This window comes from Pan troglodytes, chromosome 2 (genome assembly GCF_028858775.2).
Source record: "Pan troglodytes isolate AG18354 chromosome 2, NHGRI_mPanTro3-v2.0_pri, whole genome shotgun sequence".
Taxonomy (NCBI): domain Eukaryota; kingdom Metazoa; phylum Chordata; class Mammalia; order Primates; family Hominidae; genus Pan; species Pan troglodytes.
In genome coordinates this window covers 103,505,482-103,533,270 of record NC_086015.1, presented here as the reverse complement: position 1 = coordinate 103,533,270, position 27,789 = coordinate 103,505,482, and the positions used below count along the sequence as shown (strand labels likewise).

The 27,789-nt window shown below is 41.4% G+C and overlaps 1 protein-coding gene across 1 annotated transcript; it reads right to left on the bottom strand.

Annotated features, from left to right (window-relative positions):
• Positions 1 to 598: 598 nt before the first annotated feature.
• On the bottom strand, positions 599 to 26,796 carry TMEM30C (transmembrane protein 30C). Its single transcript, XM_001141350.5, has 7 exons — positions 26,515 to 26,796; positions 22,325 to 22,435; positions 18,354 to 18,455; positions 17,178 to 17,265; positions 16,586 to 16,754; positions 4,165 to 4,373; positions 599 to 836 (listed from the first exon to the last, which is right to left on the bottom strand). The coding sequence occupies exons 1-7, from the start codon at positions 26,704 to 26,706 to the stop codon at positions 646 to 648; spliced, it is 1,062 nt and encodes a 353-aa protein (XP_001141350.1). The 5' UTR covers positions 26,707 to 26,796; the 3' UTR covers positions 599 to 645.
• Between the last annotated feature and the right edge of the window lie 993 nt (positions 26,797 to 27,789).

The following is a 27,789-nucleotide window of genomic DNA, read 5'->3' as shown; positions in this document are numbered from 1 at the left end:
AACAAACAAACAAATAAATAAATAAAATAGCAAAAATTAGCAGGGTATGGGGGCACACGCCTATAATCCCAGCTAATTGAGAGGTTGAGGCAGGAGGATCGCTTGAGCCAGGAGGATTGCTTGAGCCCAGGAGGCAGAAGTTGCAGTGAGCCAAGATTGTGCCACTGCACTCCAGCCTGGGTGACAGGGTTAGACTCCATCTCAAAAAAAAAAAAAAAAAAAAGCAAATTTCAAATAGCCAGTGAAGACTCATGGTTTGAGCCTGATCCGATGGTTAGGACTCACCTAATCGTGGGTACCCCAGGTTGCTTGCTCTTTTCTGCTGATGGCACTCTCTTACAGAGTTCACCTGCCTTCAGGCTCAAGAACTTCAAATAAATACTGGAAAACTGGTCTAGAGCTCAAGAGTGATTTATTCTCCCCACACCAAGGACATTTTACTACGTATAATTATGCCTCCCCTCTTCTTCCTTCTTCTTTTTAACTCTAAAATTCTCTTCATTGTCTATTTGAAATTGATTTTAGTTCAGTCAACCTAGTTCCCCTTGTTGAAACATCCCAGTCATCTCCAGCCCTTCAGAGATCTTTGGTTCTGTTACTTCACTGTCCAGTTTTGTTTCCTCCTTTTCTTTTTAAAGCTTGACTTTATTGATGGAAGAAGGACATTTTCTTGTTTTTCAGCATGATGTGAATTGCCATCATGGCAAAGGAGGCCAACCATGTCATAGCTCCTGTCACTGTGTAGGCAAGACCTAAGAAAAGGCTATTACCCCCACACCATGTCAGGGTGGAGAGAACAACTGATTTTTCTCCGTGGAACCTGGTTACTGGGAAGTCTAAGAAGACCTGTTAAGAATCTGACTCAACACTTCACATTTCTAGTATTGCATATACTGAATATATTAGGTTGACACATATAAAATTGCTCTTTTTTATAGGTAAAAAAATGGTTAAATATCTAATCTCATATGGTGCAACTTAATCTTTACCAAGCACTACTCTGTATCTTGCTGGAATGAAAATAAAAACAAGCCTTCCCTCTACATAGTTGTAAGCTACGAAAGAGATTCTGACACAGATCTGAATGACTTATAGACAACTGATAATGAACAAATATATTTAATTTCCTTTGGCAAACCCAAGGAAATTACAATCATACAAACCTAAATTTTTATATATGAATTAGGAGACCCAGGGCAGGCTATAGTCCTTTAGTAGGCTAAGGTTTGAATTCCTACCTCAGGGAAAATTCTTTAAGGGGAGTGAAGAACAAGCAAACAAAAAGATCACAAAACATTTTTGGTAGTCGAACTAAAGGTAGTACATTCATTTGGGTTTTGGAAAGGCCAGTATCCCCATGCTGGGGAGAAAGTGTTTGAAGTGGGTTTGCTATCATTAGCATTTTAATGATGTCATTTTGATTATACATGTGGCCTGAGGTTTTTAAACATCTGGTGCCTTTTGTAAACCAAACTAATAAACAAAGAAAGGCTTCTCATAGCAACGGAGGCAATTTCCCAGCAAAGCTATTAAAGGGCCTCAAATCACTTGGCAACGTGCTATTTAAAGGCACAAGGAAAATTAGTATGAAACTAGTTCTCTCTCTTCTTTTCCATCAGAATTCCTCATTGTCACCAGGTCCTTGGGTGCCACCTCAACCCATCTGCCTGTTTTCTCCCTCCCTCAGTTCTATATGAGAGGGTCTTCTCCTCATACACAGAACATCTTTTTTCCCCTTAGAAATGGTAAGCACTTTCTTAGTCTGGTTGGATAATACTCACACCAGAGCTGTACCCAGGTAGTGCAGGTATAGGCCTGAAGCTTAGGTTTGAAGTTCTATGTACACAAAAAATTTTGATTTGAGAGGGATTAGCATTAAGACATGACTGTGAATGAAGTCACCCAGGGAAAGCATGTCCAGAGAGGAGAAACAGAATGTCTCTGTTATTGGGAACATGCCTCCCTTCCTCATCCTGCCAACCCCAAGGTGACTGTAACACATAGTGGAATAGTAGTGCATGAAGTTTTTTCCTGCTCCTTGAATGCACCCATAACTGCTTTAATGGTAAGGCAGTCCCAAAATTGACAGAATCAGAAGGCCCACCTTGAGAGACCAGTTTTAAGCAACTTTCAACCTCTGCTTCAATTTTTTTGAGGGAGAGAGGAGTTTGCTGAAATTCTTATTCAAAGGGTTTACTCTTTGATCTGTACCTATAATGCTCCATGAGAGGCAATTTGTGGCTTTCATTTTCATTTTCATAGAACTAGACACCCTGCTAAAGGGACTAACTGAAGTCATACCTCCTCCTGGTCAGTAAACAAAAGGAGACAAAAAGCTGAGAGGCAGAGATCGTGTCTCATCAGTGGGGGCCTTTCTGACTGAGAAATGCTCCCACTTCCCTGTCAGAATGGAGATGTCCACATACCTGTTCTAGGATGGAAAAGAAGAAAAGTTGGAGCAGGGAACTGGAGCACATGCCGTCATTCCCTTCTCCTCAAGAATTTCTTATTCAGCCTCCCTGAAAGGTAAAGAAACTAAGGAGTTGGACAATTTTGTGTTAAAATTGGCCCATTGGGGGTCCCATTGAACAACTAGCCAGGAGCCTTGGGAGGATGAACACAGCGGTGCTAACTGGGCTGCAATTTCAAAGTCGTGTAAAAGGCCTGGAATGATTCTGCCTCCAGAGAATGCTACCTCAGGGAGAATCAGGAGGAGACTTGAAAATTAAATCTAAAGACCAGAGTTAGTGTAAATTGCATTTAAATATATAATTTCTTAAAGGTAGTCTTTGGTGCCATGCTAAAGTTAAAGCCTGTTTGTTTTCAAATCAAGAACTACATTTGTATTTTTACATTAAGAGAAAAAATTCAGACTCTTATATTTAAGCATGTGTCAGCCTGGGCAACAAGGGAGACCCCATCTCTGAAAAAAAAAAAAGAGAGAATTAGCTGGGCGAGGTAGTGAGTGCCTGTAGTCCAAGCTACTTGAGAGACTGAGGTGGGAAGATCACCTGAATCTAGGAGGTCAGGACTGCAATGAGATGTGACTGCGCCACTGTACTCCAGCCTGGGCAACAGAGCAAGACCCTGTCTCAAAAGTAAATATGTAGATGAAAGTAAAAATAAGCATATGTCTCCTAAGTTGGACCATATATTCCTAATCATTAGGGCACTAACTCCCACATGCTGGCTTTGTGCCTAAGGGAGGGGGGAACACAGCATCTTCAGTGCAGAGCCTGTTGCACACCTCACGTGGATTTGGATGAACTGGACCTGTCCCTTGAATCCACAGCTCTTGTGGTCTGTGATACTTTTCCCTAGAATAAAAGGTTCTATAGTCTCAGTTTTAGTAATTTTTAGTCTATATTTACTTATCAAACTCCTCTCTATTTTCATAGTCTTCCATCTCCTCCCATCCTATCTGGCATGCTTCTCCTCACAGTTTTTTTAACAGATCTCTAGGCCCAGTGTTATTTAATCTTTCTTTCTTTTTTTTTTTTTGAGACGGAGTCTCACTCTGTTGCCTAGGCTGGAGTGCAGTGGCGCGATCTCGGCTCACTGCAACCTCCGCCTCCCGGATTCAAGTGATTCTCCTGCCTCACCCTCCTGAGTAGCTGGGATTACAGGTATGCGCCACCATGCCTGGCTAATTTTTTTTGTATTTTCAGTAGAGATGTGGTTTCACCATGTTGGTCAGGCTGGTCTCGAACTCCTGACCTCATGATCCGCCTGCCTCGGCCTCCCAGACAGAGAGTCGAGACTGAGAGAAATCTATACAAAAACAAAACAACAACAACAACAACAACAAAACCCTTGCTAAACTAACCTTTATCTTCCTAGTTACGTTTCTACAATTGCCATTCTTTGTTCAACCTAGTATATGAGAACTTAGACTTAGTCACTTCTTTTATAGTCTCCATTTTTCTTGTAAGGGCTCACATGTACATTTAAAGGCATAAAATTCATATGCTTTTCTGTTATTAATCTGTCAGTCCCAGCTGGAGCCTCTGGGAGGGAATAGGAGAATTTTATCCTCCTTTACACTTTTTTTTTTTTTTTTGTATGATTTGATTGGAAAATAGAAAAGTATAGAATGAAATAGCTCAACAACTAGCAGCCAGGTTTTCTTTCATTTTCAGAAAGAAAAGTGGTATAAAAGGATACTATAGGTTATGTTGAAACTATAATTACCAGCAGGCAAGCCTTCTATAAAATGGTGTGTTCGATTGAGTCGACCATACAGTTTTTTGAAAGTGGGAAAGGCAGCTGCCCGCATCCACACAATGAAGTCATCATTGAGGAAGCCATTGTTTCTTGGATCCTTTTTATCCAAGTCATAGATAGGCTTGGGCCAGTTTGGGGGCTTTGTGGTTCTTGTGGGAAGAAAATAAGGGATATGATAGAGAAAAAAATCATCTATCCTCTTCAGTTTTCTTTAGAATGTAGAGAATGAAAGAACTTCTGCATTCTTCAGGAAATAGAAATAGAAATTATACTTTTTTAAAAAGTGTGTATGTGTGTGTTAACTACCTGAGTGTGCAACCATGAAAAATAATGGCTTTAAAGATTCTAAGGAAATGATCATGATATTTTCATTGAGTTAATAAAGAGCAGAATATTGGCTGGGTATGGTGGCTTATGCCTGTAGTCCCAACACTTTGGGAGGCCCAGGTGGGTGGATCACTTGAGGTCAGGAGTTCAAGACCAGCCTGGCCAACATGGTGAAACCTGTTTCTACTAAAAATACAAAAATTAGCTAGGCATGGTGGTGCACTCCTGTAATCCCAGCTATTTGGGAGGGTGAGGCAGGAGAATTGCTTGAACTTGGGAGGTGAAGGTAGCAGTGAGTCGAGATCACACCATTGCAATCCAGCCTGGGCGATAGAGTGGGTAAGACTCCATCTCAAAAAAGAAAAAAAAAAAAAGAGCAGACTATCAAATTATATGCATACTGTGTCTTCAACTACATTCAATGCATATAAAGCATTTAAAAAATAGAATAAAATGATCATGGTGGTTGCATTTAGTGATAAACACAGGAAATATCTTTTTAAAACTTTTATTGGGAAATATCTTTATTTTATTTAATTTTACTAGTAATCTAAGGAGTGCAAATTAAACCAAGATACCATTTTCATCTAAAAATTGGTTAATATTTTACAAAAAAAGTGACAACCATTGACGAGGCGGTAGAAATGAGAACTCTTGTACTGAGCAGATAGATGCGTTAACTTCTTTGGCAATCTAGGAACATGCATTGAATGCTTTCATATTTTGCATACATTTTGGCCCAGAAATTCTATTTCTAGGGATGTATTCTAAGGAAATAATCATGGCATGAAGATTGGATTACATAGATGTTCACTGCAGCACTGCATCTAAGAGCTAAAGCTGGAAGGAGAGAGGAGAAATTGGTAAGTGGGAGGAGGTGGAAAGCAAAGGCATTGTGAGCCTGTTCTCAAGCCAGGAAGCCTGGTAGGTTTGGGAGCTGCAGAAATGTTGGAAGCAGAGGGTAGAGGGTGGTTCCAGGAGATGAGCCCGTTGGATTTACCGTCATTCTCACACTTCCCACTTTACAACAGGAGGCATGTTTGTCTCTCCCACTCTATAGGAGACTCTTGAAAACAGTGTCATCCTCATCTGTGTTTTCATTAGCATTGAGTCTAGTGCCTGGCCCATAGTGGTATTAAATAAATGCTTGATAAAGGGATGAAAGATTCCAATTAAATCTGATAACAAAAACCATATAGAATTGTAAAGAGCTAGTCAGAAAGAGTAAATTGCTTAATGAAATTTTTACTTCCATAAAGCCAGTTCTACTATTTGTAGGATGCTATAATGCTATATAGAGAGTCACTCTTTCTCAACTCTGACTACTGACTAAACTATGTTCTCCTGAAAGAAACCCAGACCTGTTTTCTAAGCATGGGCTGTGGTGCTTGTAAAAGTATACGTGGAATGTGGTTGGTTTAATCTGCTGACATGTGTTTGTACACTTATATTCCCTTGGGAAATAATCCTCTGCTGGAGCATCTTCTGCAAATATTGTAGAGCCCACTTATTTTGGCTCTTCCCAAGACCTCAATCGCTGATGCTAGAAGAATTTTGATCAAAATTGAAATTGCCTTTGGTGCCTACACTGTGGTCTTCAGCTTCTCTCTACTTTGGCCTGAGCTCATGACTGAAGGCAGTGTGTCCTATGAGCCATTGACGTCAGAATCACCCAGGGTGCTTGTTAAAAATGCAGGTTCAAGCATGTCCTCCCCTACCAACTCCTACTTCTGCCCCATCCCATGTCTTTGGAGAGTATGAAAAGTATGGTCTAAGAGACATCAACTTCATTTTCTAAGTTCATTTGGGTCATTTGCATTGATCCATTTATTTATCTATAAGCATTGCTTTTTTTAATAAAAATTATTTTTTTCTTGGGAGCATAGATTCAAGATGTCCTGAATCTATGTTCCTAAACATATCTTATACAAAACTGCAAAAGACCCAATCTCTTTCTTCAAGGATTTACAGGCTGTGGGCTTGACAGGTATATAAACAGATAATTAGAGTATAATGTAACTCTTACAATAGAGGTAAGAACAAAGTGCAGCAGGAGATGAGAAGAAGCTAAGGGCCTTTTGTGTATAGGTCTATGGTTATGTGGTAAGAAAATGCTACAGAATGTTGCCAAGTCCCTTTTGAAAACAGTAATTCAATTATAGATACAGTGACCATATATATCAGTTTGCCTAGTGCAGTTCCAGTTTGTGTCTGTTGTTCATTATCTCATCTGATTTAGCTTGTATCCCACACAAGGTACATATAATTTCATCCTTCCAGCATCCAGCCATGATCTTAGCTAGTAGTGTATGAGATGTCCATGTGCAGTGAATGGAATGCTTACTTTTACATATGATTATATATGAAAGTCAACCAGAGACCCTTCCAGTCAAAACATAATAAAACATATCCTTGTAACCCATGCAAGCTGTTAAGCATTCCAGCCAGTTAGGCAATAGTTTCTTTCTGTGTTAGCCTGCCAGGCTGCAAATCAATGGGGTCAGTGAGAAACGTGGAAAATTATGGGTTAGGTTATGGGTACATGATGCATGTGTGGGAACTAGATGCTGAGCAGTCCTGCTGGGAGTAGTTTGAACTCTCTTGCAACAGTGGTTTTGTTACTTTACTTTATTTTATATTTATTTATTTTGAGATGGAGTTTCGCTCTTTTGCCCACGCTGAAGTGAAGTTGGCTCACTCCAACCTCCGCTCTCCAGGTTCAAGCGATTCTCCTGCCTCAGCCTCCTGAGTAGTTGGGATTATAGGTGCCTGCCACCAAGCCTGGCTAATTTTTGTATTTTTAGTAGAGATGGGGTTTCACCATGCTGGCCAGGCTGGTCTCGAACTCCTGACCTCAGGTGATCCACCTGCCTTGGCCTCCCAAAGTGCTAGGATTACAGGCATGAGCCACTGCACCTGTCCTTGTTACTTATGTGGTATGACTATATAACTATTGTATTGTTTGGTATCAGTTTCCTATTTGCTAATAATTCATTTTAGCTGTGAAGAGCTAAAAAATGGAAAATGCATATTTCATGTAAAGTTCAGTACAGTTTTTTAAGATGATTGAATATTATACTCACAATGTTGGTTGATATTTACCCCCCACCATGGGTACCATAGTGGTCTCAAATGACCATGTGAAAATCAAAAGATACACATCTGCTGAAGAACATTGTTATCTACTTCAAAAGTTTATGCTTATTTTTTAAAGATTATGTCCAAAGACAGGCCGGGCATGGTGGCTCATGCCTATAATCCCAGCACTTTGGGAGGCTGAGGCGGGTGGATCACAAGGTCAGGAAATCGAGACCATCCTGGCTAACATGGTGAAACCCAGTCTCTACTAAAAAATACAAAAAATTAGCCAGGTGCGGTGGCGGGCGCCTGTAGTCCCAGCTACTCAGGAGGCTGAGGCAGGAGAATGGCGTGAACCCGGGAGGCGGAGCTTGCAGTAAGCTGAGATCCCGCCACTGCACTCCAGCCTGGGTGAAAGAGTGAGACTCTGTCTCAAAAAAAAAAAAAAAAAAAGTTTATGTCCAAAGACAACAATCTGCAGAAGGTCCACTTATATATCATTGTGTGAGCATGACTTTTCATTTAGATCAAATGAATATCCTTCTAGTTTCACTTGTTTATTACATTTTGTTTTGTTTTGTATTGTTTGTTTGTTTAGGGCCGGGTTGTCGCCATGTTGCCCAGGCTGGACTGGAACTCCTGGGCTCAAACGACCCTCCTCCTCAGCCTCCCTCTCGAGAGCTGAGATTACAGGTGTGCACAGCTGTGCCTAGCTACAGGTTGTTGTTGTTTTCTTTTTTTGTAATCAAAGAGCAGCTTTTAATGTGTTGGCTTAGTGCAAAAATAATTTGTAAATAGTTAAGTGAGGTCAATTTTATATGAATGTATTCAGATACTTCAAATAGAAAAACCAAATAGGTTAATTGTAATAATGATTTGATTTTTGTCGGTTTGATTCTTCATGAAATCAAACCTTTTAGACGTTCAATCTATGATGATGAAAACTCTGACATTATTATAAACATTACTGTAAGTTCAGTTACAAAATTCAACAATCGGCCAGGTGCAGTAGCTCATGCCTGTAATCCCAGCATTTTGGGAGGCCAAGGAGGGTGGCCACTTGAGCCCAAGAGTTTGATACCAGGCTGGGCAATATGGTGAAACCTGATCTCTATAAAAAAAAAAAAAACAACCAAAAAAGTTAGCTGGCGTGGTGGCACACACCTGTAGTCCCAACTACTCAGGAGGCTGAGGTGGGAGGATAGCTTGAGCCAGGGAGGTGGAGGTTGCAGTGAGCCGAGACTGTGCCACTGCACTTTAGCCTGGGCAACAGACAGAGACTGTGTCTCAAAAAAAACCCCAAAAACCAAAAACCAAAAACCCACTAAACAAAATTCAACAATCAGGTTTAAATTGTTTGGTTCTGTAGTGCTAACTGCAAATTTGGTGGAGCACAACATCAGAGTAAACATAATGCTCTTAATAAATTGAGAAATTGACAGAGAAGAAATGTACTTAGAATTAGTCGTGGTACATACATAATTCACAATTGTATCCAAATAAGCTACAATATTTTGTTAATTAAATGAAGAGCTGTAGTTGTACAAATTCAAGTATTATTGCATATTAACAGTTAGAAAAACTGAATTTTCTTTTTTTTTTTTTTTTTAAATGGAGTCTCACTCTCACCCAGGCTGCAGTGCAGTGGCGCGATCTCGGCTCACTGCAACCTCTGCTTCCCGGGTTCAAGCGATTCTCCTGCCTCAGCCTCCCGAGTAACTGGGATTACAGGCGCTCGCCACCACACCCGGCTAATTTTTGTATTTTTGGTAGAGACGGGGTTTCACCATATTGGCCAGGCTGGTCTCAAACTCCTGACCTTGTGATCTGCCCCCCTCCTCCCCAGCCTCCCAAAGTGCTGGGATTACAGGCGCAAGCCACCGCGTCTGGCCAAAAAACTGAATTTTTCATTGCAAAATTTTTATAATGACACATGTTAAATTAAACAAATACTTCAATGTGGTAGTATGTGTGGTCTCTCTTTGTTGGGCATCATCAACCAGACAGAATTTTAGAAGGGTTTGAGCCTGTAAATAACTTTTTTCTATATCAAACCATCTGTCCTACCACAACCCTGAAATTTTTCTGTAAATAAGCCCTCTAACTTTGGTTGCATTTTGTTTAAAATAGTTGAAAATCTTTAAACAAAGTATCTTAAATATGGAATACCAAAAACTCTAGTTTTAGAAGATTTAGAGAAGTGTAATTATTGAAAACCATGCTTGCAAACAAGAAGACATTGAAATGTACCCATATAGGAGCAAGGGAATAATTGAATATACTACATAATGGGAGTTCAAAATATGTATAAGATTTAATTTTAAAATTCTCTAATTATGCTTTGGAATATCTCGACATATGTGAAGACTCTTTTGATAGTGCTGTTATTTATTTATTGTTTTTATAGAAACAGAATCTTACAATGTTTCCCAGGCCAGTATCAAACTTCTGGCTTCAAGCAATCCTCCTGCCTTTGCCTCCCAAAGTGTTGGGATTACAGACACGAGCCACTGCACTTGGCTGTACTTCCAATTGGACAACATTTTCTGTGCCAGAATGATATTATATTGAGAAGGTGTAGGATTTTATCTAAATTTCATGGTGTGCTCCAAAGAACCAAAATGAGAAAAAAACTTACATGAAGTCAAAAAGACAGTGCTTATGTCAATATTTGGGTTAAAATAGTAACATATTTCAATAAAAAAATTACAATTGAGAATATCCTCCATTTAGTAAAATTGGCCATAAGCATAATAGATACCTCAGCACTATAGAATATTTTCCAGTAAAGGAAGTTAGGGTCAAAGGAAAAGAATCAGCTAAAGATGTAAACAATTTCCAATTGATTAACCATAAAATGAGACTTTAAAAAAGATTACAGGCCAGGCATGGTGGCTCATGACTGTCATCCCAGCACTTTGAGAGGCTGAGGCAGGAGGATTGCTTATTTATTTATTTATTACATTCAAATCCTTGTCTCAGGAGCATTATTTGAGGCCAGGAGTTCAAGACTAGCCTTGGCAACATAGTGAGACCCTGTCTCTACAAAAAATTTAAAAATTAGCCAGGTGGGGGCTGGGCGCAGTGGCTCACACCTGTAATCTTAGCACTTTGGGAGGTGGAGGTGGGTGGATCACCTGAGGTCAGGCTTTCGAGACCAGCCTGACCAATATGGTGAAACCTTGTCTCTACTAAAAATACAAAAATTAGCTGGGTGTGGTGGCATGTGCCTGTACTCCCAGCTACTTAGGAAGCTGAGACAGGAGAATTGCTTGAACCCGGGAGGTGGAGGTTGCAGTCAGCTGAGATCCTGCCACTGCACTCCAGCCTGGGCGACAGAGCAAGACTCTGTCTGGAAAAAAAAAAAAATTAGCTGGGTGTGGTGGTATTCTCCTGCAGTCCCTGCTACTTGGGGTGGCTGGTAAGTGGGAGGATAGCTTGAGCTTAGGAGGTCAACGCTGCAGTGAGCTGTCATTGAGCCACTGCACTTCAGCCTGAGCAACAAAGTGAGACCCTGTCTCAAAAAAAAAAAAAAAAAAAAAGTTACAATTTTGTGAAAAAATTAACAAGGCCTTGGTAAAAAACATAAATAAATTCATTAGAAAAATACACAGGTACGTAATTAAGACAGATATGGCCAAGAAACTCATTAAAGCATGTGAGTACATATGAAGAATAATTATTCTGATTGTTATCTCTTTTTTAGATTTACTTTTATTTTTTAAATTTTTAAAAATTCACCTTTTTCTGTGTAAGAGCTGGTAACTAAAAATAAAAATAAAAAGATTTACATGTTATTTATTTGTTTTTGATATATTTGTACATATTCATGAGGTGCATGTGAAATTTTGTTACATGCATAGAATGTGTAATGATCATGGTGCATTTTTTTTTTTTGATGTGCCACTGGATTTGATTTGCTAGTATTTTTTTGAGGATTTTTGCATCTATGTTCATCAGGGATATTGGCTGATAGTTTCCATTTTTTTTGTTGTGTCCTTGTCTGGTTTTGGTATCAGGGTAATAATGCTAGTCTTGCAGAATTAGAGAGTTAGAGAAAGTTCCCTCATCTTCGATTTTTTGGAATAGTTTGAGGAGGATTGGTATTAGTTATTCTTTATACATTTGGTAGGATATTGCAGTAAATCCATCCAATCCTGGCCTTTTCTTTGTTGGAAGATTTTTTTATTACTGACTCAATCTTGCTACTCATTATTTGTCTGCTCAGGTTTTCTGTTTCTTCCTAATTCAAACTTAGTTCAAACTTGAACAAGTCTGAATCTTTATTGAAACTTAGTTCAAACAAGGTTGTATGTTTTCCTCTAGGTTTTCCAGTTTGTTAGCATAAAAGTTTGTTAGCTGTTCATAATAGTCTCAGATGATCTTTTGTTTTTTTGTGGTATCAGTTGTAATGTCTCCTTTTTCATTTTGCTTATTTGAAGCATCTCTCTTCTTTTCTTGGTTAGTCCAGCTAGCGGTTTATCAACTGTGTTTATCTCTTCCACACAACAAATCTCAATAAACTTTAAAAAACTGAAATCATACCAAGTAGCTTCCTGGACCACAGTGGAATAAAACTAGAAATCAGTTCCAAGAGGAACTCTTGAAACTGTACAAATACATGGAAATTAACATACTCCTGAACAAATTTCTTTTTGATTGGGATCTGTTGCTGGAGAATTATTGTGTTTACTTGGAGGTATCCTATTTCCTTGCTTTTTCATGGTTTCTGTATCCTTCCGTTGATATCTGTGCATCTGGTATTACAGTCACATCTTCCGATTTTTAAATTTTGCTTTTATGGGGGAGGATTTTTTTTAAAGATATGTCTATGGTGTTGGTTGGGTAGGGCACTTTGGCTTTGATTCTGGGTGCATGCAGTAGGATAGTTTTGAAACCTCCTTTGCAAAATTATAACAGTAAGACAAATCTGACATGGCTGACTCTATCTTGCTTCTAGCCCCACAGGTTGGCTGCCCCAGCTCATTCCTGGGTGTAGGCCAAGCTAACTTTGGGAGAAGTTTATAGTTTGAGTGATAATAGTCCTTTCTCAAAATTAAACTGTTCTTACAAAACTAATGAAAGGCTGCCACGTTAGGAGGATGAGAGGGGCTTGAATTCTAAATAATTACCAGCCATTATTTGGAAGTCATAAGGTTTGCAACTTCCCCAGTTACTTGCAGATAACATCACTATTGTAGAACCTGAGATTGGCCTTTTGAGATGTCTTTTCAGGTTTTTGCATTTCTGACAACTGGATGGCCGCACCTGGACCTGCCAAACAGTCCTGTGGCCCTCATTCGGGAACTGACTCAGCACAAGAGGACAGCTTTGATTCTCTATGATTTTATCTCTGACCCAACCAATCAGCATGTTCCCTATCCTCCCTACCAGGAGGTGGGCCTCCTGCCCACCAAACTATCTAACTCCTAACCTGCGAGCCTTCATGGAGATTGATTTGAGTAATAACTCCATTTCCCGTGTGGTGTGGCCGGCCTCAGATCAACTAAAATCTTGCTTTACTGCAATGACATGGTCTCAGTGAGTCAATTTTGTTTATGGAAGGGCAGGAAGAACCCTTTGGGCAGTTACAGTGTTTGATTTCTTTGGCTTTAAACAGCATCTATGGTGTCAGTGATTTCTTCTGTGGCTCAGAGTGTGGTTGTTAGTGGAGGCTGTGGTGAAGTTTTGCTGGGGACTAGGGCACCAGGTAGGCCAGTTTTTGGGCCCCAGTGATGGCAGCAGTGAACTGAGCACGGGGGTCCTTGGACCCCAGGATGTGACTAGTATTAGGAAGCCCAGGCAGGCTGCTTCTTGGGCCTCCAGATGGCTTGCTCGGGTGCCAGGAATGGCAGTGGTGGGCCAGGTGGATTGATGGGTTCTTGAGTGTCTGGGCAGTGGATGTGGTGTGGACAATGGCAGTAGCAGTGGTGGGACAATGCTCTGGGACCCCAGTGGTCCTCGCTGGTGTTGGTGGTAGCTACCATGGGTTGGGCAAGCCAGTTGCCAGACGTGCAGGTGGCATGTGTGGGTGGGTGCCAGCTGTGGTGGTAGCAACAGGTTGAGTGGGCCTAACCTCAGATACTGGGAGGAGTGCTCATGTTCCACTGGTGGTGGGCTGGGCTGTGTGGTTCCCAGGCCCCTGGACTATGTGCTCAGGTATTGCAGGGGTTGGAGCCAGGCTGGGCAGTGCCCTCAGGCTCCCCAGTGGTGCATGCAGATGCTGACTGCGGTAGGCCAGGGTGGAGTGACCCCAAGGCCATAGGCAGAATGCTCATGTTGGGCTGTAGCCTTCCTAGTGATGAAGGCAGAGTTGTTTTTTTTTTTTTTTTCGTTTTTTTTTTTTGAGACGAAGTCTCACTCTGCCCAAGCTGGAGTACAGTGGCCTGATCTCAGCTCACTACAACCTCCACCTCCCAGGTTCAAATGATTCTCCTGCCTCAGCCTCCTGGGTAGCTGGGACTACATGCATGCGCCACCATGCCCGGCTACTTTTTGTATTTTTAGTAGAGATGGGGTTTCACTATGTTGGCCAGGCTGGTCTTGAACTCCTGACCTTGTGATACACCCACCTCAGCCTCCAAAAGTGCTGGGATTACAGGCGTGAGCCACTGCGCCTGGCCTGTTTTTCATTGTCCTCCAGGCATTTGAAAACACATGGCTGCCCCTCTGCTGGGGCAGATTGCTACCTGTGGCTCCTGTTACCGCCCAGGCAGCAGGCTCAGGCAGCTGCCCAGGATGCACTCTGGTATGGGCTGGGCTCTCAAAATGGTGCTGTGCTGCAGCTGCTTAGGACTTTGGAGTTTGTGGGACCCAGCATGAATTCTCTTTCTGGGGTAATGCCTTCACGCGGTTTCCAGGGAGCTCCCTGTGTTTGTTAGTCTCATGGCCCATGAGAGTCAAGGGGCTCTCCCATGGCTAGGGTTGTAGGAGTCAGCAGTGGGAATATGAACTGCTGGAGATCTCTCACTTACAATCTTTTCCCTCACTAGGGGGCCTCCCCAGACTTTCAGCTGATCCCAGCCAAACAAGCCGCCTTTCTTCCCCTCCTTCCCTGTTTTTGGTGCATCTGTTAGAGTAGGTAGTTAGGCAGGCAAGAGCAGGGCAGGAGAGGCACCCAACCCAGGAATGTCAGGTGACCATCAGGTGATAGTCAGGTGGTTGTTAAACTGTCTCTGTAAAATAATAATTGGTTGCAGCTGGCGCCAGGTTAATGCAGTCTCCCAGTAGAAAACACCTGAAGCTGGTGATCATCAGCTTCCCAGTAAAATCTCAGGAGTTGGGTGAGCAGGCTCAAGCATGGGCACTAAGAGGCAAAATGGAGGCGTTTAACTGATATATGACTTTCCTCTAGGAACACCTGACTGGTAAGGAAAAAAATGCCTCAAATGAGCATGTGCACAACTTTAGTAAACACACGATGCGTGTGCCCCGCCCCACCCCCTTCCCGCCCAAGTGCTGGCAGGCCATTGTGCGTGCAGACAGCCCACCCCAAGGGAAAATCAAGGGAGGAGAGATGCAAATTCCAGAACCACACCAATGTATAAAACCCCAAGTCAAAGGCTGAATAGAGCACTTGGATTTCTCAAGTCGCCCGCTTGGCCCTTTTCCAAATGTACTTTACTTCCTTTCATTCCTCCACTAAAACTTTTTAATAAACTTTCACTCCTGCTCTAACTTGCCTCCTCGGTCTCTCCCTCTGTCTTATGCCCCTTGGCTAAATTCTTTCCTCTAAGGAGGCAACAATCAAGTTGCTGCAGACCCGTATGGATTCGCCACTGGTAACACCTCCCATCACTTCTCTGTTGAATTCTAGTGTTCTCTTGTAAATTCCAAGAGTGATTACCTACTAACTCTCTGTAGTTCCTGTCTGTGGAAGAAGCAAGTACCAGATACATCTAGTCAGCCATCTTGAAGCCCCTCCAGGACTCAGTTTATGTTATGTTTTAATGTTTAGATAATAACTGGAGTAGTTTTGTAAGTTGGTTTAATGTACATGCCATTTTAATTTTTGAATTTTTTTTTTTTTTTTTGACAGAGTCTCACTCTGTTACCCAGGCTGGAATGCAGTGGCACAATCTTGGCTTACTGCAACCTCCACCTCTCAGGTTCAAGCAATTCTCCAGCCTCATCCTCCCAAGTAGCTGGGACTACAGGCACGCACCACCACACTCAGCTAATTTTTTGTATTTTTAGTAGAGACGGAGTTTCACAATCTTGGCCAGGCTAGTCTCAAACTCCTGACCTCAAGTGATCTGCCTGTCTTGGCCTCCCAAGAAAATAGTTTTTAATTGGATTATTTTATAAGTCCATCAATATGATGTCAATTTATTGACTGATAAATAAAAATTTTAAGTAAGTATATTCAAGTGCCCCCTTTCACTCTCTAAAGGGTACCAGTTTGGACAACAAATTACATGTTCATCCTTATTATAACTGAAGCAATAGGTGTCTTGAATCATTGTTTATTCCCTAATGAAAACTGGAAGAAACCAGGGCATCAAGCATTTCATGTTTTTGATAGGTATGGATTGGAGATGTTTATGGTAGGGAGAGTTAGAACAAAAAGGAGTCAACAAGGAGATAAAGAAGGAGGATTCATAAACATTTCCTCACATGTAAGAAACAAAGTTTTTATAAAGAGATAAGTGGCCGGGCACAGTGGCTCAAGCCTGTAATCCCAGCACTTTGGGAGGCCGAGGTGGGCGGATCACGAGATCAGGAGATCGAGACCATCCTGGCTAACATGGTGAAACCCCATCTCTACTAAAAATACAAAAAATTAGCCGGGTGTGGTGGCGGGCACCTGTAGTCCCAGCTACTCGGGAGGCTGAGGCAGGAGAATGGCGTGAACCCGGGAGATGGAGCTTGCAGTGAGCCAAGATCGCGCCACTGCACTCCAGCCTGGGTGACAGAGCAAGACTCCGTCTCAAAAAAAAAAAAAAAAAAGAGATACGTATATTGAGCTACTGTATGGATCTTACCTCTAAATTCATCAGCAAGATTCTTGGAACTTAGATTCTGAAATTTGACATACTTATCTGTCCACCACGTAAGTCTACTCTTTAACATTGGCACTTTGATTTGTACAGATGAATTAATGTTGTGTGAAAGAATTATGGTGTCTGTAAGGAAATTAAAAATTGTGTTAGAGATGCAGTCTAGCAATTTCGCCACCCTTTGAAATGCAGAACCAGACACAGCTGACAAATAAATCAGGGATTTTGCAGACTCTCGACACGCCTACATGCCATAGATCACAAGACCATTCTTTTTCCTGTCAAAATTGAGCCAATTATTGAAAAATACCCTTAAGCTCCATTTAACTCATGTTCCTTGACTATTCCTTCAGATTTTTGGCATGAGAGAAATTATTTGCAAATGACATACTGTAAGTCAGTGCTCTGCATTAGTCCAGATGATGCTTACAGAATTAAAATGGAACAAAACAAAAAACTGCCACTTAGCTTCAGAGGTGAATTTCTGGACATTTAGGTTGTTACACACTCGTGAAAGGGTACACCATGGAGATAGGAAAAGTCACCTACCATTGAACATGCTGTTGGCAATAGCACCACAAGGAACGATGGGGGTCTTATTGTCGGACATTTTAAATGGGGCACAATCCTCAACAGCCTGGATGCAAGAGGATACAGCAATGAGAAATGCTTTTGGTAAACTCTCTTAGAATGTAAAAAGTGAGAACACTGGCAATATAAATCACCTCCCAATGACTTATTGGCAGTGACTAAGATTATAGACTGCTACCTGGTTTTCCTAGGCCTCTGGTTTACTTAGACTGGGACATTTTTGTGTTTTGGAGATATGTATGTGTGTGGGTGTGTGTCTCTGTGTTTTTTCCTCATTAATAATACATAGCATACCAAAAATGTCTGCAAAAAGGAACTTTACCTTACTGTCTGTGCTATATAATGCGCTAAACCTATAATGAAGTACATTTTTAAATCCTCTTTTTATTGACATGTAGCTTATTTTATTTTAGTGGTTTAAAATAGTAACAACTTATTTTTCACTTGTATCACTATCTAATGGGGTGGTGGAGGTAGGGAGGCTTTGTTCCACACTCTTACTCAGGGCCTCGGCAATATTGAAGTATTACATTCAGAAAAGTACAAAAATCATGAGTCTACAACTAGATGACTTATTACAGGGAATCCATCCACACAACTACCAAATACATTTTTAAAAGAGTGGTTGCTAAAAATCACTTCAGTATAATAATGTCGCTATGGAAAAAATTTTATTCTAGCTTTTCTTGCTAGCACGCTATCATCTACCAAGAGTAAAAATGTATAATCATAGGTTTGAAAAGGTATTCGATTGAAGCAAAAGGCTTTTACTCAATCGAATAGAGCCTAATTTCCTTAAAGTAGGCTGGATTGAAGGCCCCAGTGACAGGAAGGACAATGGTAGTTAGGCTCAGCCAGGCTGAGCCTAACTACTCAAGGTTACTATCAAAATGGTGCGTGAAAGGATAACCGTTCAGTCGGACAAGATTCACATCACTGCTCTAAAGAGGGAAAGTGCTACTTTTTAATAACAGTTATCCTGACTACCCAGCCCCTTCAATTTACACAAGAAGGAAATCAGCATTTCTGTTTTGTAGCATTTTAGTTTATTTTCCATCTCCTCTTTTAGACTGAAAAATCCACTTGGTTTAAAAAAAGAAAAAGAGTATTATACCAGATTAAATTAAGCCTTACTTTTACATCTTTGCCCACCAGTTGTCTATTACTTCTGGATCGAATATATAGATACAGGTTCTGATAGAAGCCATACAATTTGTAGTACATATAAACATTACCCTGTGTGGGAGAAAAGCAAGAAGAGGAGAGTAAGAAAAATTAACTGGAATATTAACAAACATGGACAGGAAATTTTAAAATAAAAGCACAGAAAAAATTGATAGGAACTCAAAGCCTATTTATGGGAAATAGAAACCCAATAAGTCATTTAAAAAAAATCAATTTTGGGGCTGGGCACAGCGGCTCATGCCTATAATCCCAGTGCTTTGGGAGGCCAAGGCAGGAGCATCACTTGAGGCCAGGAGTTTGAGACCAGCCTGGGCAATGTAGCAAAACCCTGTCTCTACAAAAAAAGAAAAAAAGAAAAATTAGGCTGGTGTGGCATGCACCTGTAGTTCCAGTTACTCCAGAGGCTGAGGAGAGGATCCTTTGAGCCCAGAATTTCAAAGTTAGAGTGAGCTATGATCGTGTCATTGCACTCTAGCCTGGGTGAGAGAGTGAGACCCTGTTTAAAAAAAAAAAAAAAAAATTTGCACTGGGAAATCCTGGTCTATACAGAATTGTTGGAATAACTAAATAACTATTTTTGCATGTTTTTAAAGAGCTGCTGCATTCTTGCCATGAAAAATTTTTATAATCAAGCGTATTTTCAATACATAAAATTTGGTTTTATAAATGTTCTCATTTCCCAGAAATATGAGGAAAAATGCTTTGCCTAGAGGTTGTGTTGACACCAAAAATAACGTGATTTTACAGCAAATCCGTGAAAAAGAATGTGAAATTCAAGCCATTGAGCATATTTAGGTGCATGTGTATGTTGAGCATGTGAAAAGCATGAGACTGGAAGCTCCTTGCGGTCCCAGTCTAGGGATTTTTTTTTTTTGGTAATTTATTTATTTTTCTTTCTTTTTTTTTTTTTTTGAGATGGAGTCTCGCTCTGTTGCCCAGGCTGGAGTGCAGTGGCGCGATCTTGGCTCACTGCAAGCTCCGCCTCCCAGGTTCACGCTATTCTCCTGCCTCAGCCTCCCGAGTAGCTGGGACTACAGGCGCCCGCCACCACACCCGGCTAATTTTTTGTATTTTTAGTAGAGATGGGGTTTCACAGTCTTAGCCAGGATGGTCTCAATCTCCTGACCTCGTGATCCACCCGCCTCAGCCTCCCAAAGTGCTGGGATTATAGGCGTGAGCCACTGCGCCCGGCCTAGAACTTTTGGTTTTTTAATCTCTAGGATCTAATGAAGTACCTGGCACATAATACTTGCTTAAGAAATGGTGAACTATTTGTTATAGAGAAAAAGATGGAATAATTCACTGATCCAAAAGAAAGAAGGTGATTTTCACCCTAGCCATGAGGAGCCTTGCTGTCATGAGAGATATGTCTTTCATGTATGCTGCCATGTAAGTAAGGCTGCCCGGCCACAACCTAGCACTGTGGTTTCACCTTTATGGTAATATATTAAGGCCCTGGAAATTCTCCAGGCAGACTTGATACAGATTTTATTAATAGCACATATGGAAATATCCATATGGATGTAACTAACATATTCATAGATTCTACTAACAGCACATATAGAAATGTCCAATGTAGCTGTTTAAAATTAATACACTCCATACCTCCAAAATAATGAAGACCTGCATCCAAAAATATAAAAGCCTAACTTTTATTAAGTGCTTCCCATGTGTTAGGTGCTATATTCAGTGCTAGAAGTACAAAAGCATTCCTTTAAAAGTCCCTGAGTCCATTGATTCTTTTACCCTGTGTAAAAACAGCATTTTGGAAAGGCTTTGACCTTATTTCCTAAGGACCTTAAAGAGCATCTTCTTTAAGATGAGCATGGAAAATGGGAGGTGGTATCCATGGTAAACAGGGAAGGAAAGTCATGGTAAATGTGGCCAGCCTTAGAATGCAAGAAAGGCTGAAGACGAAGAATGCAAGAAAGGCTGCATGACGAAGAAGCAGGCAGCATCATAGTCAACAGGGAGTGTTGGCATGAAGGCAAGCAAGCCAGGCTTAGTGTGAAGGACCCATTACGTTTCCTCATCCAAAGCAGGAACCTCTATTGTCGACCCATGACTACAGAAAATATGAAATCCACAGAGTGGAATTTACCATACATTTTCTTGGAAGCTAAAAAGAGAATTCTACTTAATCAGAGTTATATGTTCACATATATGACAAAATAAACAGACAAAGAACACTCAGCACACTAGGGACTGGGGTGTTTCAATAGTCTCTTTTCAGTGATTCTTTGTGCAAGATTTAGCTGAACAAGGCCTCCAAGATCATCTTGATGATCCCTGGAGGCACAATTCACTTTATGGTATTTCTTCTCTTTAAATTCAGTGGCACTTTGTGCAGGATTTCTTCGCTTATTTTCAGACAGAGCCTTGCGTGGATTCATTGCTGTGGTTCCCCATGTGTCATGCATGGTAGCTGCTGAGCTGAAGGCCCTGTGATTGCTCTAAGTAGTTTAGTTGGGTTTTTATGAGAAGGCTCTGCCTGAAGGGAATGGTTAGCAGCTGGTAACACTTCATTTGCTGTTTTAGTTTTGAAGGACACTGATCGATGGGAATTGAAGCACTTTTGGTTTTTGTTTTTGTTTTTTTTCCAAAAACTTTAGCATTCTGAGCCCTCAAGACGAAAGGAAGAGCCAAGACTACAATGCATTCTTAAAGTTTCAGCAAGGCTGACAGGAAGTCCCCAAGGACATCCATCAGAAGAGTCCCCACTCCCAGGAAAGGACCTACCTCGATGTCCCTACTGTGCTCAGCCACTGGCTGAGGTGGCTGTGAAATCATGATATTGGTGCAAACACATGGTGATTTCAGAGCACAGCAGCCGGGGATATCCCTCAATTACACTCCCTGCAGTAGATCTGAGAGGAGCCGTTTCATGGCCTCCACAGTCTTACTTGTTAGTCAAGACTTAATCAAACGAAAAATTTGATTTCCTTCAACTCCTCAAGTATACTTTAAGGTCCTGTTCTGTTTCTGGACTCTACACTTTTCCCCCCTGCAGCATTCTCCACACTGAACGGTCCCCCATCCTTCCCCTTCATAAATGACTCTACATGGGCTAAATCTAGGTACAGGGAGGCCTTCTCTTGAGCCGCCCACTGAGCATTCTATCTCAAGGCCCTGCTCCCACCTCAAATTCAGCTGGTTCTAAACCAGACTCATCATCTCCTGAAAAATATTCCTCACTTCTCTCCTTCCCTCCTTCCTTCCTTCTCTCCTCCCCTCTGCTTTCTAAGGGTCAGAGCTCTCCCAACCTCCTCCTGCTCCTTCCCCATTTCCCCTCAGAGGCTTCACCCAGTAAATCTCTCTGATGTCTCACCCTGTCTGGGCATCTGCTTCTCAGAGGACTTGACTAACATGAGACTTAAATCAGCCCATGAGTGGGGACTTCTCTCAATATTTCTTTGGCATTTCTCACAGTGTTGGACAGCCAGACTGTCTCCTTGGGAATTACATAATTGCACATGTGGAATGACTTGGGGAGACCCAAGGAAGGTTTCCCCAAGTGTGTGACCCCTGACACCAACCTACTATGTGACCTTAGCCAACTTACTTCACCTCTTAGCCCATTAATTTTCTCACTATAAAATGAGTGGTTAAATTCAATGTAAATTCACACAAAGTCCCTGTGCTGATATTTATAGTAAAACCTGTTTGGTAGATAAGATTTATGTTACAAAGTTGGATAGGTAAAGAATCTTGCAACTTAGAAACAAAGGAGGAGAATAATACTCAAAAAGGAGGGAGGGGATATGAACTCAACAATCTTTCGGATTCACCACCACCATCCTGCTTTATGTTTCATATTTTCAGTTTTGGAAAGCATTTCATGGAAATCGTGAACTTACTGCTAAGTGTTACATTGGAATAGATCAGTGTAAAGTCAACTGAGTTTCTTGAATTTCACCTACCATCATTTTTCCTGAAAGGTAAAAGGGAATAGAGCAGGTGCATTCCTTGTCAAAATTAGAGGCATTTTCTTGCAGTTTTGCACAATTTGCACATATTCTTGTGTAATTAATCTGTTAGGCAAGGAAAAAAAATGATTAATTAAAAGGTTACATGGGTACATACCTTAAAATTCAAATCTGGAGTCCACCCAAGTCTCTGCCTGTCTGGGTCAGGGGAATGGAGTCTAGGACGCGAATGGGGCAGCCCACTGTGCAGGGCCAGTATTTCTGGGGATGTTCAGGAGGCGTGGGCCTTCCCACAGTCTTTCATCTGGGGACTTGGCAGCATTTTGCCACTGGCCCAGAGTTTGGTGTTTCTGTTGCCTATTTATATAACCTGTTGTGATGAAGCTTTACCCTCCATCATAAAGAGGTGTCAGTTGCTAGGAAGGTATTAGTCAATGACTCATGAGAACTAGGCTTACAGCCTGAGTCTAATCAACTTTATGGGGAAGTCACTTCACTGTTTTTCCATTCTATTGTATGGAAGATATTTATACTAGTGAATTATTCTACATGGCATCCAGAGGAAGTTATTAAAAATGAACAAACAGAAAAAGAAGTGTTTCCAAAATGTAAGATTATTGACGTATGTTGAATTATTCTGGTTCTAAAATGCTGTTGCATTCTGTTTTTTAAAAGTAAAATTCTGTGAAAAATGGTTTAATGGACTCCTTAAAAAAAGGAAAAAAAAAAGGTAGTATGTCCCAAATTGGTGGCTCCTGTGAGCTCTGGCTGAGGCACTGCATTCTGTGAAGATGCAGCTAGAAGAGTAAGGAGGAGAGGCTCAGGCGGGTGGGCACAGGGCTGCACTGCTGCCTTATCTGCAAGAATGTTCATCTCAGGGGCCCTGGGGCTGTCCTGGATGCTGCAGTGGGCTGCTTCTGGCTTGCCCTCACTGTGTTGAGGAGTGATTAGACGATTATGGGAGTGCGGAGAAGCAGGGAAGCAATGGAGTGGCTTTCCCCTGGGTAAGGTGCTAGTAGAAGTTAGGATTCTTTTGGAGAGAAGACTAACAAGGAAGACAGAAGGAATTTGCATCCTTGTAAAGCTACTAAGGGTTTTGAAGCCCAAAGGTGAAGTGTGAACACTAAATTGAAGACTAGTGAAAATGCTACACTTCATTGTACTTAGATGCTTATATGTAGCTAAATCATTCTTCAAATACACAGCAAGGCTTGAACTATTATTTTGAAAATATTTATGCCATTTCTGTTTGTAGACTACATTTCAATTTATAAAAAGCATTAAAGAACAGGGCTGTATCCCAATGGAGAGACAGCATACTGAATGGTGACTGAGGAAACTGGGGTTCTAGTTCAGCCAATCTCTGACCTTGAGTTAAGTGCTTAACCTCTAGAGTCCACATTTTGCCCATCAGCATCATTTCATGCAGCAATTAATTGATCTGTGAGGTCATTGTAGTATACATGCTACTTCATGAATTCCTCTTGTGAGTTCTATCAATGTAGTACTCAAGAAAATATTTCATGATCAAATAATTTTTGAGTAGTTGATATCTATGGTGCTTTCTTGCCTAAAAAATATCCCTTATCTATTGTCTATGCAATGACTGTATCCTCAGTTTGCTACTTGAGTGGACTTGTACATGAATAGCTATGAGATGGAGCAAAGATCACAGTCTGCTCGTCATAGAATTTTGGAGAGGCAGAAATTATTCTTGTTTAAAGTGAACTGCAGAGAGAGCACATCCTTGTGTCCCAGGGCTGAGTGAGAAGAGGAAAGGCTAACTCAGAAGTCTTTTCTATGATGTTTGTGCCTGATCACATTGGCCTGGAGTGTGCACTCTATATTATCACCCAATGATACACTGGTTAATGAAACACTGGTTTTCGAGTATAAAAGTGAAGTGTCAGAAGCAATCCTGTCTGAAGCAACTAAAGAAACAATGTTAGTTGGAAAATGCCCATAGATTTCATGAGATAAAAGCATTCTGTTTGTGGAGCGGCCATGGCCAATAGTTGGTAATGGAATGAGGTCACCTTCTCATGCATGGGCACCTCTTAGTGAAGGCTGCACTCCACAGTGGGGGGGGGGGGGGGGGGGGCAGGGTTGCAAGGGAGGAAGTAAGAATGACATGGAAGGAAGAACCAGAACAAAAGGGATTGGTGAGGAAGAAAGTAGAAAAGTAAATTGCATGAACTCTGTGGAAATGGACATCAACATTGTGAGCCCATTCCTTTGCTATCCCCTTCAGCAAGGCAAGATTCATCTCCTCCTGCCATTTTGCCTGTGCCACATGGTGGAGCCTGGTGGGAGTTTACATATAACACTGGAGGTCTTGCTGTCATTTAATTCCTAGGGAGATAAGCGGTGGGAGCTGGAAGTGGGGAGGAAAAAATGTTAAGTAGAGAGGCAACAGAGCAGTGTGCTTTGGGAGGAAGAGTAGAGCCTGAAAAGACATTTTCCTCTTTGGGTTCCGCACTATCTGACCTAGTCCATTCTTTCAATAAGTGTGTGCCTATCACATACTGGGCAATGTGCAAGGAAGAGGGTGGTGATGCAGCTGGCTAAGCTCTCTGTTCTTACCACATAGTATTTTACCTATTCTGTTCTCAGCTCATTGAGGGCACGAATCCGCTCTTCCTCATCTTACTCATCTGCGTAGTCAACAGAACCTGTAGGCACCTTCAGACACTCATAAATTTTATTTTATTTTGAGATGGAGTCTCGCTGTGTCACCCAGGCTGGAGTGCAGTGGCACAATCTTTGTTCACTGCAACCTCTGCCTCCCAGGTTCAAGTGATTCTCCTGCCTCAGCCTCCTGAGTAGCTGGAATTACAGGCATGTGCCACCATGCCCGGCTAATTTTTGTATTTTTAGTAGAGACAGGGTTTCACCACAGCTGGTCTTGAACTCCTGATCTCAGGTGATCCGCCTGCCTTAGCCTCCCAAAGTGCTGGAATTACAGGCATGAGCCACCGCACCCAGGCGACACTCATAAATTTTAAACCAATGTTGGTAGACTTGGCCTTAATCTTAATTTTGCCAGCAGCCATGTCGGGAGAGGGAATAGATCAGCTTTCCATGGTTACTTCTTTCAGAGTGGAGCTCATGCGGTCTGGGATGTCCAGAAATCTGCCTGGAGTTGATATGGATGAAACATATACTTAATAATTAGACTGAATATGGGCATGGCCAATCAAGCCTTAGACTAGCTCTTGTCTTCCCTCTCTAGACCAGCTTCAGGGATTCTCATCCTCCAACAGCTTATTAAGTTGGCAAAAGGCTTGTGCCTGAGAGGTCTGCCCTTAGCACCAGCTTTTCTCACTCTGAGTAGAACTTAGCTTTACTAAATATCCTTAAGATGCCAGAAAGACTTGGGCTCTTGTCTTTCCTGGATCTCAGAGGGAGTTCATTTGCAAAGGGAAAGACACAATGCTTGAATGTGGGGCAATATTGAAGATCTGTATCTTGGACACTTTACTCTTTTTATCAATATGACTCATGGGTCTCTGGCAGTCATGTGGCCTTGACTCTCTTTCTTCCCCTATTGGTCACTTGCTCTCTTCCCTGCCAGCATAAAAAAAAAAAAAAAAAAAAAAAAGAAAGCTTCAGCCAGGCATGGTGGCTCACGCCTGTAATCCCAGCACTTTGGGAGGCCAAGGCGGGCAGATCATGAGGTCAGGAGTTCAAGACCAGCCTGGCAAACATGATGAAACCCCATCTCTATTAAAAATACAAAAGAATTAGCCGGGTGTAGTGGCAGGCGTCTGTAATCCCAGCTACTAGGGAGGCTGAGGCAGTAGAATTGCTTGAACCCAGGAGGCGGTGGTTGCAGTGAGCCAAGGTCGCACCACTGCACTGCAGCCTGGGTGACAGAGCAAGACTCCATCTCAGAAAAAAAAAAAAAAAAAAAAAAAAAAAGCTTCTAACTTTGTCAATCCCTTGTACACAAATATGCCTGAGCTCACTGGCATGAGAGTAACTGCCCTCAAGAGGGAGCAGAGATGAACAAAGCCACTCTACACAGGCTCTGTCACCATCTGTGCTTGCCAGCAGAAACAGGGATGTTCCCATCTTATCCATACCCTCTTGAGGGCCTGTGTTCTCAAACTAACCATTCTCATGTATGGTGCCAAAGCTGAACATTCTCAGAAACTGCATTCAAATTGTAAGATGGGACAAACCTCTATTTCCTGAGTGCTCCTTGCAGACAATATAAGGATGATGCCCATACAAAGGCAGAATATTCCTGTTGCGAAAAAGACAAAGAGGACTCTCCTGGCCGTGAAATATAGCCGGTGGATGGGTAACTCCTGCTGCTTCAGGGCAGAGTTGTCTAGTAATCTGGACAGGCAGTGCTGTGGTCTCTCCTCCATTTCGGTCCTGCAGGTGACTCAGATACTTTTGGGACATTTAGAACATTTTTACTCATAGTAATACCACATAATGGTAATGTGAAATGAATTATGTGAACTCTTCCTTTGAAGTTGCAAAGTCTTTCTGCTTCCCGGATTATTCCTTAACCAGAGCTGGTATTTAGCAGGAGCTCAGCTGTCTCCAACCAGCCATTACTGAGTATAACTGACTTAGGATCAAAAAGGTTCTTGTGTTAAATGTCATGCCTAGGACAGATAGTCCCCAGCAAGGTCTGCAGAAACCAACATCTGGTGACACTAGGAAGCAATCATGATGGGCTATTTTTGGGATTTGGTGAGTAATTCAAGGCAAGCCCTTCCTGAGAGGGGGAAACAGATTTATCTTTAGGAACTTGCCTAAATCCTTGGAGATTAATACAAAAAAATAAAAGGGCTGTCAGCTTTTCTCCAAATGTGGCTGTTGCTTAACATGAATATAAACTAAATTGGAAAAATACTCTCAGATCATAGCTAACTTTGCTATTTGTGATAATGAGGAAGAGAGCAGCAAACAGGGAATTGTAGAACACAGATGTCTCATCTCAGCAGCTTCCAATTTCTTTTTCATCCATAAAAAAGGCTCTAGTAGAAAATGTAGATTAAAAACATCTCCTCCTAAGCTCTCTTAAGTGCATGCTTTGGAGTACCCCAAATGAGACAAGAGAAAGGAAGAGGAAGATAATCAATGAGATGTTCAATATTGAAGTACAGTATTAGGTCTGGTTTTGGGTTTTTTCCCTTGTTAGAAATCCACTAACATTATTTTCCTTAGGCCATTAATAATTAATAATTACTTCTTTTAAAACTGGCGTTTAGGATTTAGAATTAGAATTTTTAAAATTAGGGAGCATGTGAATTTCTAATCTTCCCTTTTAATTTACATTAGTCAGAGAAGCCATCCTGGACTATTTTTGTATCAAAGAAAGTAATGACTTTGGCAAATGTACCTAGTTTGAAAGAATACAAAATTGATGCAAATGCTTACACTAGGAAGTTTCCAATTCAGAGTTAAAGCTTTCCATTTACAAACTGTATAAAAAGCAA

Excerpts from the sequence above, each read along its gene's own strand:
- TMEM30C (XM_001141350.5), bottom strand. The coding sequence starts at position 26,706 with ATGGAGGAGAGACCACAGCACTGCCTGTCCAGATTACTAGACAACTCT. Across the intron at positions 22,436-26,514 it reads GGAGCACTCAGGAAATAGAG|ATTAATTACACAAGAATATG; the intron begins GTTTGTCCCATC and ends CTTGCCTAACAG. Across the intron at positions 16,755-17,177 it reads TGCCAACAGCATGTTCAATG|ACACCATAATTCTTTCACAC; the intron begins GTAGGTGACTTT and ends ATTTCCTTACAG.